The 13,114-nt window shown below is 56.1% G+C and overlaps 1 protein-coding gene across 1 annotated transcript; it reads left to right on the top strand.

The window, feature by feature from the left end:
- Positions 1 to 6,507: 6,507 nt before the first annotated feature.
- LOC125082079 (RIMS-binding protein 3A-like) lies at positions 6,508 to 12,093 on the top strand. Its single transcript, XM_047697264.1, has one exon. It carries the CDS (start codon positions 6,630 to 6,632, stop codon positions 11,595 to 11,597), a length of 4,968 nt encoding a protein of 1,655 aa, XP_047553220.1. The 5' UTR covers positions 6,508 to 6,629; the 3' UTR covers positions 11,598 to 12,093.
- The last annotated feature ends 1,021 nt before the right edge of the window (positions 12,094 to 13,114 follow it).

Raw genomic sequence — 13,114 nt, 5'->3', positions numbered from 1 at the left:
TCACAACCCAGAGATCAAGACCTGAGCTGAAATCAAGAGTCCGACTGAGCCACCAAGGCATCCCAAGTGCTAACCATTCTTGAAGACTCAGCTTACCATGCTGGCTCACTTGGTTGACCTGACAGCCTGCTGTGTGCTGGGTTCCCATGAGTACAAATGCACAAGTATTTTCTATTGACTCCCCCAGCAGCCCTTTGAGGGCAGAACTGTTATCAGCCCCATTTACAAAGGAAAAAACTGAGGCTCAAAGGGTCAATCAGCTTTTCAGCCACTCAGCTGGTCAGAGCATCAAGCTCAAGTCTACACTTTGACTGTGAGGGGGAAGCCAAGGTCTGGGAGGCTCATCACCTAAAGGGCTCCTTCTTTCCCTTCTATCCTCCTTCCCAACCTCCCGCTTTCCTTCCATCCTCCCTTCACAAATCCCACTGGGGGTTCTCTGTGTTTAGCGAAGGAGGAAATTCACATCCTTCCCTGCCGCCTTGCCCTGACTAGATTGGTACTCAACAAACAGTTGGTGAAGGACTATTCCTTTGGGGTGCCTGGGTGGCTTAGTCAGTTGGGCTTTCGATTCTTGATTTTGGCTCAGGTCATGATCTCAGAGTCGTGAAATCGAACTTTGCATTGGGCTCTGTGCTCAGCAGGGAATTTGCTTAAGACTCAGTCTCTCCCTCTCCCTCTGCCCCTCCCGCCACTCTCATGCTCTCTCTAAGATAAATAAATCAATCTTTTTTAAAAAATATTTTATTTATTTATTTATTTGTCAGAGAAAGAGAGTGCGCACACAAGCAGGGAGAGTGGAAGACAGAGGGAGAAGCAGGTTCCCTGCAGAGCAGGGAGCCCGATGTGGGACTCCATCCCAGAACCCTGGGATCATGACCTGAGTCAAAGGCAGACGTTTAACTGACTGAGCCACCCAGGCGTCCGTATCTTTCTTCTTCTTCTTTTTTAAAAGATTTTATTTATTTATTTATTTATTTATTTATTTATTTGACAGAGAGAGTGAGAGCGAGCACAAGTAGGGGAGCAGCAGACAGAGAGAGGGAAAAGCAGGCTCCTTACTGAGCCACTCAGGTGTCCTAAATAAATCAATCTTAAAAAAAAAAAAAAAAGGACTGTCCGTGACCTAGAGCAATAGCCAAATGACTGACCAAAGGTGTTCCCAATGGCTAACGGGGTCTGTTCGGAAGCTTAAAACCCCTCTGGTGGGGGGTGCCTGGGTGGCTCAATCAGTTAAGCATTTGACTCTTGATTTTGGCTCAAGTCTTAATCTTAGTGTCCTGGGATTGAGCCCCACATTGGGCTCCATGCCCAGCCGGGAGTCTGCTTCTCCCTCTCCCTTTGCCACACCGCACACTTGTGGTCTCTCTGTCTCTCTCTCAAATAAATAAAATCTTTTTTTAAAAAATCTTCCAGGGCGCCTGAGTGGCTCAGTGGGTTAAGCTGCTGCCTTCGGCTCAGGTCATGATCTCAGGGTCCTGGGATCGAGTCCCGCATCGGGCTCTCTGCTCAGCAGGGAGCCTGCTTATCTCTCTCTCTCTCTCTCTCTGCCTGCCTCTCCGTCTACTTGTGATCTCTCTCTGTCAAATAAATAAATAAAATCTTTTAAAAAAAAAATCTTCCGGTGGGTTGGCTTTCTGGATGGAGTTTTTGCCTCTCGCTAAGGCCAGGCAAGAGCTCTAGGCACGTGTGACAGAGTTAAAATAGGGCTAGGCCAGGCTAGCAGCGGATGAGAACCAGATTGCCCAGGATCACATACCCCATGACCGCATGGTCCAAAGGTCACAGACTGGTGCTGGGGAGAGAGGCAGCATGGAGTATAATGCTGGTGATGTGGGGTGAACAAAGACGTAAGGGGCACAGGTGCCTTCTCTCAGGGTCAGTGGAATTACTGAGTGTCAGGGCAATGTGTGTTTGCATGTAATAGACAGGAGGGTCTCTAACCAGAGGTTTCCAAACTTGTTTCTAGTGGCATACCTCTTTATTAAGACAAAGTCTTCCTTAAAACCTAAATAATGACACTAAAAGGAGTGCCTGGGTGGCTCAGTTGGTTAAGTTTCTGCCTTCGGCTCAAGTCAGGAGTCCAGGGTCCTGGGATGAAGCCCCACCCATGTCGGGCTCCTTGCTCGGCGGGGAGCGTGCTTCTCCCTCTCCCTCTGCTTGCCTCTCTCTCTCTCTGTCAAATAAATGAAGAAACGCTTAAAAAAAAAAAAAAGAATGACACTAACAGGTGTACATGCTCTGTTGAAGCTGGTAGAAGCAGTATTTCTCCTTTAGCTCCAGGCATATTCTCCCATTCCCAAAAATCCTACTACGATATTTCTCAGGAACCCTGAGGCCTTAAGGAACCCAGTTTTAAAGCCACCCACGTAATCCACCTCTTTTATATTATAGGCAAGAAAGCGAGACCCAGAGAATGCATCTACATGGTCTGTGCCCTCCCTGAGCTCAGAGTTGATGGGAGTGATGGGCAGGTCATTAACAATCATGGCACAACATGATGAGTGTGGGGGTGGCAGAAGTCTGGCATTGGGGAAGCCCTGGTTTGCTCATCCACTCAACCTACATTCCAGAATGCCTCTGACATACCACAGGTGGTGCCAGCCCCAGTAGCTGCTGGATGGTGACTGTGGGGTTCCCAGAGACTCACCCCAAGGTCCTCTTCCTTGGTCCTCCTCCTCTGAGGGTTGCAGGTTCCTCTAGACACTGCAGCAGAAATCTAGGCTGCGGAGTTCCACCCACTGCCCAGAAGTGACAACCCAGCTCTGCCGCAGCTGCCCACGTCCCCTGGCAAGCCACCTGCTCCCACCAGGCTTCGGGCTCTCCTCTGTCCAACAGAGCTGCAGTGAGGATTCCATGAACATACTCTGCCTGTGGCTACCACATCCAGGGCCTTAGTTCAAGGCTAAGGCCATCCTTGCATCACTCCACCCCCTGCATCACTCCCAGAAAACATCTGGAGTCACAGTTCTCTGTGATCCTGGTACATAGCATTGCCTGAAGCCATAGATCTCCCATGGCACATCAGTGGTTTAGGGGAACGGGATCTGAAAAACATGAGTACGGCAGAGAAGGCAGAGCCCACAGAGCCACATGCTGAAGAACACGACCTGTGCTATCTCTGAGCCTCTCTCTCCCCACCTGGGAGATGGAGCCAAGGTCACCTGCCCACCTACTTGGGGGAAATGACTGTGTGAGAGGGACTGAAACATAGAGAGAGAAGCCACAGACACCATAGACAAAGAAAAGCAAAGGGGGACTCTAATGTGACCACAACATCAAAGTCTAGATTAGAAATAGCAAGGTATTGATGTGCTGGGACAGGAAGAATAGGGAGGAGCCAGACTTAAGTAGGGCTCCTAAGCTCCCCAGCCCCACAGGGGCCAGGCCTAGAGAGTCCTTGAGTGTATGTATGTGTGTTAGATACACATCTTTAGATCCTGCCAACATCTCTACTGAGGCCTGACCCTCACTCCAGCCTAAGGTGTCTGCCCAAGGCCCTGATAGGCAGCCCAGAGCCTGAGGCTTCAGCCCTTGACACCAGGTGGTACCCGAATGTGGGAGGTAGGCAGTCTGGGTGGCCTGGTTGGATAGTGCCCTTTGTGCCCTTCCTGCTTGCCTCTCTTTGGGTCCCTATCCCTCCTTTCTGGGGAGGGACTTTTCACTTATTCCTTCCCCAAAACCACTCTGGGCAGGGACACTGATATATACCAGATACATCCCTATTCCAAATGGAGGGGTGCCTGGTAGGGCCATTAGGGCTACAGACTTCTTAGGGGACCAGACCCAGCCCAGAGAGTCAGGGAAGGCTTCCTGAAGGAGGAACCGCTAAGCTGAGGCTAAAGGACAAGACAAGGTTAGCACTAGGTAGGTGGACAAAATCTCTTGCTCCTCAGAGGCTTGAGACTTCTCATCTGCAAAATGGACAGTGTAAATAATGAATGGCAAGCATTTAGCACAAAGCCTGGCACATAAAAGGTTCCTGGTCTGCAGGGGGCGTTGTTGTTATTTTTGTGTTGGGGAATGTAGGCATCCCAGGCAGGGGGAAGCAACACATGTGAAGGCCCAGAAGCCTTTGAGGCAGGGGGATTCTTTAGATTACTGGAAGAAGCTTGGAGAGTCTAGGCCAAGCCCTGGATGGGAAGATGAGAACTTACACGGACCTTGACACAGCCCCTCTTGCACATCTGGCCATCAGCAGATAGACAGCGTCCCGGTGTCTGTCTCTCTCTCTCTCTAATCACGGAAGGCCAGTGTTATCAATACATATCCATCTTGTGGAGGCCAGGAGAAGCGAAATAATCAGCCATGGTTGCTCAGCCAAAGAGGGGCAGAGCCTGGATGGACACCCAGGTCTCTGAGGCTTCCCATCTGCCATGAAGAATCCAGAGTGAGTCCCAGAGCACACAAAGGGTACCTCATGTTGCCTCTACCACAGCCGCCCTGAATGACTTCAGTCAGATCTCTGCTTGCTGACCTCAGCTTCTCTAGCTGCAAAAAAGGGATGGGGATTAAAATTCGTGAGCTGGGACGTCTGGATGGCTCAGTCAGTTAAGCATCTGCCTTCGGCTCAGGTCCTGATCCCAGAGTCCTGAGGATGAGTCCCACATGGGGTGGGGGGGCGGTCCTTGCACAGCAGGGAGCCTGTTTCTCCCTCTGCCTGCTGCTCCCCCACTTGTTCTCGCTCTCTGACGAAAGAAAGAAAGAAAGAAAGAAAGAAAGAAAGAAAGAAAGAAAGAAAGAAAATCTTTTAAAAATAAAATCAGTGAACTGCCAACCAGAGCCTTACTCTGTTCTGGGCACTGTGTGCTCTCACCTTAGTGAAACCTCACAAACTGGAGAAATGGATGCTCAGAGAGGTCAGGCAACTCTGGGAGGTCACGCAACACAGAAGGGAGCTGCAATATTAGCCCATTTAACAGATGAGGACATGGAAATGGCACAAGAAACTGAAGGACTGTTTGCCTCCAAAGGCACACCAATCCTAACCGTCTGACAATATGGCCTCTTGGGAGAGCCACGGAAATTCTCTGGCCTTGCTGCCTTCAGCGAAATGGTGCTGGGAAACAGCTAGGCCCATAAGGGTCTGTGACTTACCTTTTGGAGAAGCAGGAAGCCCTGAGCACTCCTGGGCCTGACAAAGGGTGGGCTGGGCCCCAATGGTGTGCCCATGTTCTCACCTCCCTCCCTGGCCGGCTCCCCACTCTGGATTCCACTGATCCTCTCTCCTTCTGCAAAGTGTGAAACCCTCCCCTGAAAGAAAGACCGGGAAGTGCCCTTTGAAGCTACAACCCTAAGATTAGGCAGATGGAGTCAGAGTGCCCACGGACTCTGGAGGTAGAATTTTCCAAGTCTGACTCCCCACTAAGCTACTTCTGGGCAGTGTGACCGTGAAGAGGTCCTTATCTCTCAGAGTATTCTTGCAAGGTGATCATAAAAGTGAACCAAGAAAACATAGGCCAGGGCTTTGGTTCTTCAAGGAGGCCTTCTCCTTTGTCTCAGTTGGCACCATGCCCAGACTATGTGCCTAAGACTTTTCATTTGTGTTTAAAATAAAGGAGGGGCTGCCTGGGAGGCTCAGTGGGTTAAGCCTCTGCCTTCAGCTCAGGTCATGATCTCAGGGTCCTGGGATCAAGCCCCCGAATCAGGCTCTCTGCTCAGCAGGGAGCCTGCTTCCCCCATTCTCTCTCTTCCTGCCTCTCTGCCTATTTGTGATTTCTCTCTCTGTGTGTCAAATAAATAAATACAATCTTTAAAAAAAAAAAAAAAACTTCTCCAGGTGTCTGCCTTTGGCTCAGGTCATCATCCCAGGGTCCTGGGATTAAGCTCTGCATTGGGCTCCCTGCTTAGCATAGAGTCTGCTTCTCCTTCTCCCTCTGCCTGACCCTCTGCCTACTTGTGCTCTCTCTCTACCTCTCTGTCAAATAAATAAAATCTTTAATAATACTTCTCATCTGTAAAATGGGCATGGTAAGTTTAAACAGATAATGCATCCAACTGCTCAGCTCCTCTGAGCATCTGGATCACTGGAAAGGTAGGCGACTTGGGGATGCGGTCACAAGACCGCACCCTCCCCTCATAGATGTTCAGGGCTCACCTCTAAGTTTGGGGGTATTCTGTCGTGGTTCCCAGACACTTAGACCAAACAGGCCACCTGAACCCATGCCAGGGCTAAGCAGGATCTGCTCACACCCCATCCTTGACCCACACGTGGAGTTCTTCCCTCCAGGTCCAGAGCAGTGGCGTGGGCTCGCCCCAGTACTAGTTGGCCTGAAAGGTATTGCACAGTGCCTGGGAGAGTATGCCCGGTGAGTCACAAAGGACATGACACCAGAAACACGGAAGGGCCTGGGATCAGAGAGACCCCTGGGTATCCCAGAAAGGACATGGACTGAGTTGAGCAAGGGTGTTTGGAGCCCAGGCCCCGCACAGGCAGCCAGGAGAGGAGCTCGGGCTAGTACACCCGCAGCAGAGGGTTGGGGAAGGCGCTCAGAGGCGGAAGGGGCGCGCGGAGACCCCCAGGATCGCCGGAAGGGGCGCGCGGGGCGGTTGGCCGCAGCGGGGGCGGTGGCGGTTGGCTAGCAGCGGCCTGGGCCAGACGAGGTCAGGCGTCTGGCCGGGCCTTGGCCACCATGACCAAAGATTCGCCCAGCCCTTCGGGCGGCGGCCGCGCGACACCGAAGAAGCCAGGTAGTCCGGGTCCGTCGGCAGTGGTGCTGGAGGAGCAAAGGCGGGAGCTGGAGAAGCTGCGGGCCGAGCTGGAGACCGAGCGGGCCCGCGGGCGGGCGGAGAGGCAGCGTTTCGCGTCCCAGGCGCGCCAGCTGCGGGAGGCGGCCGAGCGGGAGCGGCAGCAGCTGGTTGACCATCTGCGCTCCAAGTGGGAGGCTCAGCGCGGTCGGGACTTGCGGCAGCTGCAGGAGGACTTGCTGCGGGAGCGTGAGGCCGAGATCCGGCAGCTGCTGCGCTGGAAGGAGGCCGAGATGCGGCAGCTGCGGCAGCTACTGTACCGAGAGCGCGACGGCGTCATGCGCCAGGCCCGGGAGCTGCAGCGCCAGCTGGCCGAGGAGTTGGTGAACCGGGGCTACTGCGGCCGCGCGGGGGCGCCCGAGGTCGCCGCTGCTCAGTGCCGCTGTCGCCTGCAGGAAGTGCTGGCGCAGCTTCGCTGGGAAACCGACGGCGAGCAGGCTTCGCGCATCCGACACCTGCAGGCGGCGCTCGACGTGGAGCGCCAGCTCTTCCTCAAGTACATCCTGGAGCACTTCCGCTGGCATCCCGCTTTGCCCGGCTCCCCCGACCCCCAAGCCGTGCATTCTTCGGAAGGGCCGCCCCGCGATACCGCCGCCGACTCCCGCAGGCCCCCAAAGTCCATGTGTAGACTCGAACCCCTGAATGCTGACAGCCTGACCTGGGGCGTCCGCCTGCGCTCCCGCTCCCTAGACGTGGTGCGGGCCGGGCGCTCCAACTCCTCAAACAGCTTGCTCCACACGCGCGCCAGCTCTCTCGATTCCTTGCCACCAGCGCGTTCCCGCTCGCTCGACAACACCCTCGGTTGCCCCAAGGCCCCCGAATCCGAGGAGCGGGCCTCCTCGCCAGACGCCTCCGTCTTAGGCTCTCCGAGTCCCCCTACGCCGCCGCCGCCGCCGCCACTGCCACCGCCTCCACAACCACCGCCATCGGAGCACCGAAGACTTAGCGATCCGCCAGAAGACCCCGGGAGCCAGCCCTGCGAAGCCCTGACCCCTTCTTCGCCGAGTCTGGACTACCAGGAGCTGGTGAAGCAGAACTCGGAACTGTCCAAGGCGTTGCGCGCGGTGGCACGCCGCTGCTCTGGCCTGCGGGAGGAGAACACGCAGCTGCGGCGCGCAGGCTTCCAGGACAAGTCGGACGAGAAGGTGAAGCGGCTCAAGGTGAAGCACGCGAAGCTTACAGGCCTCGCGCGGCGCCTGGAGGACCGAGCCCGAAAGCTACAAGAAACCAACCTGCGGGCTGCGAGCGCGCCTGTGCCGGGCGACAGCCGCGCGGGTCTGGAGCTGTGCCAGGCGTTTTCCCGCCAGCGCGCCCGGGACTTGTCCGAGCAGGCGAGCGCGCTGCTGGCCAAGGACAAGCAGATCGAAGAGCTGAGGCAGGAGTGCCACTTGCTGCAGGCGCGCGTCGCCTCGGGCTTCGGCAGCGTCCTGCACCCTGGCGGGGGTGCCGCCCAAGCCCAAGCCCAGTGGCTCGACATCAGCGAGTTGGACCGGCTGCAGCGCGAGTCCCAGCGGGAGGTGCTGCGCCTGCAGAGACAGTTGACACGCCAGCAGGCCAGCGGCAGCGCCCGAGTGGAGGCGGACGGCCAGGGCGCACCCAGCGAGGAGGCGCGGCGCCAGGTGCAGGCCCTGGAGCTCGAGCTGGGCTCGCGGCGGCGGGAGTGCGAGGAGCTGAGCGCCCAGGCGGCTGCGGCGCGGCGGCGGGGCGACGAGGCTGAGGCGCAGCTGCAGGCGGCGCTACGCGAGGGAGCCTGGCTGACCCAGGAGAATGCGCGGTTGCAGGCCCAGGCCGACTGGACGCGGAAGGTGGCGGCCGAGAACGACGACGTGCGCGGGCAGCTGGACCGCGCGTGCCAGGAGCGCGACGCCGCCGGCATGCTGGCAGAGCAGCTGCTGCAGCAGGCGGCGCGCGGACAGGACCGGCAGCAACAGCTGCAGCACGACCTGCGAAAGGCCTTGCACGATCTCCAGGCTGCTCGCGAGGAGATGCTAGCGCTTCAGTGTCAGCCTGGTCAACCTCCCCCCGAACCCCAGGAGGCCCCCCAAGTCCCCGAGTCTCAAGTTAGAGACCCTGGAAGGACCAAGTTCCAGCCGGAGCCTCCAGACCAAGCATCTTCACAGCCCAGCAGAGACAAACGGGAGAATCAAGAAGCTTCTCGGCCCGGAAGTCCAGTTGCCATCGGGGAGACAGCCAGTGCCCCTGAGGTGCCTGACAGAGTTCTAGCCAGTCGGCCTCTGGACTCCAGGTACCAGGCCAAGAAAACTAGCTCCCAGTCGAACTCTTCTTCTGAGGTGGAGTCTGCATGGGCCACAGTGCCATCTTGTCCTACTCTGGATATGGACACCGCCAGCGAGATGGAGGATCTGGAGCCTGACAGTATGTCTTCCACCTTGGAAGTGGGGGGGTCAGAGGCCCGCCTGCCCCCCAAGCTCAAGATATTCCTGGCTCGTTACAGCTACAATCCTTTTAAGGGCCCTAATGAGCACCCTGAGAGTGAGCTACCCCTTACAGCTGGGGATTATGTCTATATCTTTGGGGACATGGATGAAGACGGCTTTTATGAAGGGGAGCTTGAGGATGGCCGACGAGGGCTGGTGCCGTCCAACCTGGTGGAGCAGATTCCAGACAGTGACATCCTGGACTGCCTGCCCCTCAAATCCCCTGACTTTGGCCCCACTCGGCTCCCACCTGGACAGAGCAAAGGTTTGACGGAAGACACTGGTCACAGCTTCTTGCCTGGGAAAGCCCAGGGGGCTATGGACAAGGGGCCATGCCTGATGGTGCGAGTAGCCCCCATGACAGAGGGGGCAGCAGAGATCGAGGATGCCAAGACAGAAGACAGCTGGCTGGGTGCACTGCAGTGTATGAAAGAGAAGGGCTTCTCCAGACCCCTTCTAGGGGCCACAGGGGCTCTGTGCATGGCCCCCATGCAACTCCACCTGCAAAGCGTTGCAGCAACATCGGCCAAGATCGCCTGGGTCTACGGCAGCAGCAGCCACCTCCATATGGTGTATCTCAATGGTCAAGAGCACGCCCTGACCCCAGCAGGTGTGAGCAGCTATACCTTTCATGGCCTGCTGCCTGGCACGCGGTACCGGGCACGGGTGGAGGTGCGGCTGCCGTGGGACTCGCTGCAGGTGCACTGGAAGACGTTGTCCTCTACCATCACCTTCAAAACGCCCCTGGCGGGACCCCCTGACCCTCCTCTGGATGTGCTGGTGGAGCGCCACACCTCCCCAGGCCTCCTGATGGTCAGCTGGCTCCCCGTAACCATTGACTCTGCTGGGTCATCCAATGGAGTCCAGGTCACCGGCTATGCCATCTATGCTGATGGGCTCAAGGTTGCAGAGGTCGCCGATGCCACTGCTGGGAGCACCCTCTTGGAATATTCCCAGCTCCAGCAGCCCCTGCTGTGCCAGAGTGTGTCTGTGAGAACCATGTCCCTTTGTGGTGAGTCCCTGGATTCGGTGCCAGCCCACATCCCTCATGACTGTTTCACCTGCCACCAGTTGCCAGAGACTTCTTCCTTTAGCCACCCATGTGGTGACCCATCTACCTGCCGAGTCACTGTCCCTGTCTGTTCTCAGAGGCTGACCCTGGCTCCCCTGAGTGCCACAGCCAGCCCTCACGCTCCTGGAAGCTGTGGGGAGTCCCAGGCCGAGTTTCTAGAAGCCTTCTATGAAGAACCCCCAAGGAGGCAGTCTCCGATGCCCAACCTGGATCCAGAAAGAGAATGTGCCAGTGCAGGGTGTAGCCGCCAACCCCAGGGGCCTCCAGAGACCCAAGAAGTCTGCAGAAAGGACCTGCTCTTCCAGCAGAGGTCACCGAACCACAGACCCCCTCTGCCCAGTGGCCAGTCGAGGGGAGAAGACCGCTATTGTCACATGGGCCCTAGACAGAGTCCTGTTTCGGGAGTCATCCATTTTTTCCCAGAGCGTGGGCTCAACAAAGAACTGTATCAGGAAAAGGCTGCCCTTGAGAAGGTCCTTAGGCAAAAGCAAGATACCCAAGTGCTCGTCCCTCCCCGGCTGGATGCCAGCCAACCATATGTGTCTGACTTCCATGACATTCTGCAGAAGGAGGAGGCCGTGTGCTTCAGTCCCTGGGGCACGAGGAGGCGAGAGCAGAGAAAGGAGTTTAGGACCCAGAATGGGAGAGGTCAGGCTCTGGGGGGCAAGAGAATGTGCCAGCTCCAGGAGCCTACCCCAGCACTTTGTCCAGCTCCATCCAGCAAGGTCATGAAGATGCCCAGGGGTGGCCCCTCCCCACTGGGGACGGGGGGGGACACTCTGGTCAGGGTCTTTGTGGCCCTCTTTGATTATAACCCCCTGGTGATGTCTGCCAACCCTGAGGTCACAGAGGAGGAGCTGGCCTTCCAGAAAGGGCAGTTGCTAAGAGTGTGGGGATCTCAGGACCCCTGTGGCTTCTACCATGGCGAGTGTAACGGGCAAGTGGGCACCATACCTGGGCACCTGGTGGCTGAAGTGAAGGTGGGCACAGAGCAGACTGATGGCAAGTGGCATTTGCCAGTGCATGGGTACCTCCCCCCTATGGCCCCCTTCAACGACTTTGCGGGGCTCACCAGCCCCCAGAGCTCCTTTCCTATGCCCCAAGGGAACCCCAGGATGTCATCACTGTGGACCCCAACAACCATGATGGCAGCTTTGGACTATGACCCCAAGGATGGGCGAGCAGGGGGTCAGGTGAAGGACAAGCTGTCGCTGAGGGCAGGGGATGTGGTCACAGTGTATGGGCCTGTGGATGACAAGGGATTCTATTATGGGGAGTCGGGTGGTCACAGGGGCCTGGTCCCAGCCCACCTGCTGGATCACCTTTCCCTCCATGGGGAGTGAGCAAAGCTCCCACCGGGGTAGTGGCCTCTAGCCACCCACACCCCACCAGAGGAGAAGCAAGCTCTGGGACTCTACCTCCAGCACCCCTCCTCACCTCCATGAGCATCACTTGCTCCAAGCGTCACCATGGGAAACTGATGGCAGTCCCAAGGTGTCCCCTAGCCTCTGCGAGGAGCAGGGCTTAAGTCCGAACTGAGCTGTTCCCCAAAGAAAACAGAACAAACAGCCCGTGAGAGCCCAACAGGCTACTTCGGAGTTGTCAGTGACCATGACGGTGTTTGGAGAAGTGCCTTTTTCTGTGCTCAGTGTACATTTTCTCTAGAAGTTTCTTTAGAGTTTTCTCATCCATTGCCTTGTATGACAGTCTCAAGAAAAGCCTACCTCTTAAAAAAAAAAACAACAAGAAAGAGTGACCAGAATGTTATTTTTCTATCTTATGTTCACCCCCTCATTAAAATGTTCATAGAAAAAAAAGAAAAAGAATACTTTAGAAGTAAAAGCACAACCAAGGGAAACACAAACCTACCTGTTGCACCCCCTGCCCCCCACTTCTGTCTAGAGGATCTTGCAATGACTGCAGACATGTGTTCCCAGCTGGGGAGGGCACCTCCTTCCTCTTTAGGGGGAACTCAGCTTAGGGTTTTAAGAGCCATGCAGAAGAAGGGCCCCACCACAGGCTCAGTGAGGCTGGTGTTCCCCACAGGCTTTCCTGCACGTGGCCTGTGTCCCTGGGTGTCAGCCTTTGTGGTGGTTGGGATTAGCATCTCCCGACTGGGGATCCCACCCTACATGGCATTAGTAACTGTCCCCTTTCCCCAGTGTGTCTCCCTGGGAGGGCGTTTCCATATTTCCCCCATCTTACATAAGAGCCTTTGAGGCTCACAGGGTGCCCCTTGTGTCAGGTCACCCGGCTGTAGGGCTGCTTCTTCCCACAGCCTCTGGGCTTCCCCTCTGGGAGAGTGGGAGTGAAAGGTGGTCTTTATCCATCTCTGCTTCTGTCTGACATTCCTTTGTTTTCCTGAGTCCAACGATGATGTCAAAGGAAGGGCACTGCCTTCCTGGGTGCAGGAGGAAATGACTAGAAGCATTCCCTGGGCAGGCAGAAGGATTGGAGCCACTAGTAGTTAGTTTCCTTGGGGAATTGGTGAATTGGGTCCAGAGGGTTCCACCAAGCTGGCCTTGAGGCTGAAGGCAGGAACTGGAAAGGAACAGACCCTGTGGAGGGGGGGGGGTTGCCACCTTATCCTCACAAAATACAGGGACTAGTTCAGCAGCTGTGGTGTGCACACACACCACTTGTGAGTGGAAGGTCTCTGGCCTAAGCCTGGGAAAGAAACTCTTCCTTACTCAACCATTTTTAAATTTTTTTTAATAGATTTTATTTATTTATTTGACAGAGAGATCACAAGTAAGCAGAGAGGCAGGCAGAGAGAGAAGAGGTAGCAGGCTCCCCGCCGAGCAGAGAGCCCGATGTGGGGCTCGATCCCAGGACTCTGAGATCATGACCTGAGCCGAAG

Source organism: Lutra lutra, chromosome 12 (genome assembly GCF_902655055.1).
Source record: "Lutra lutra chromosome 12, mLutLut1.2, whole genome shotgun sequence".
In the NCBI taxonomy this organism is placed as follows: domain Eukaryota; kingdom Metazoa; phylum Chordata; class Mammalia; order Carnivora; family Mustelidae; genus Lutra; species Lutra lutra.
The sequence above is the reverse complement of the archived record's forward strand: the minus strand, read 5'-3'. Positions and strand labels throughout refer to the sequence as shown.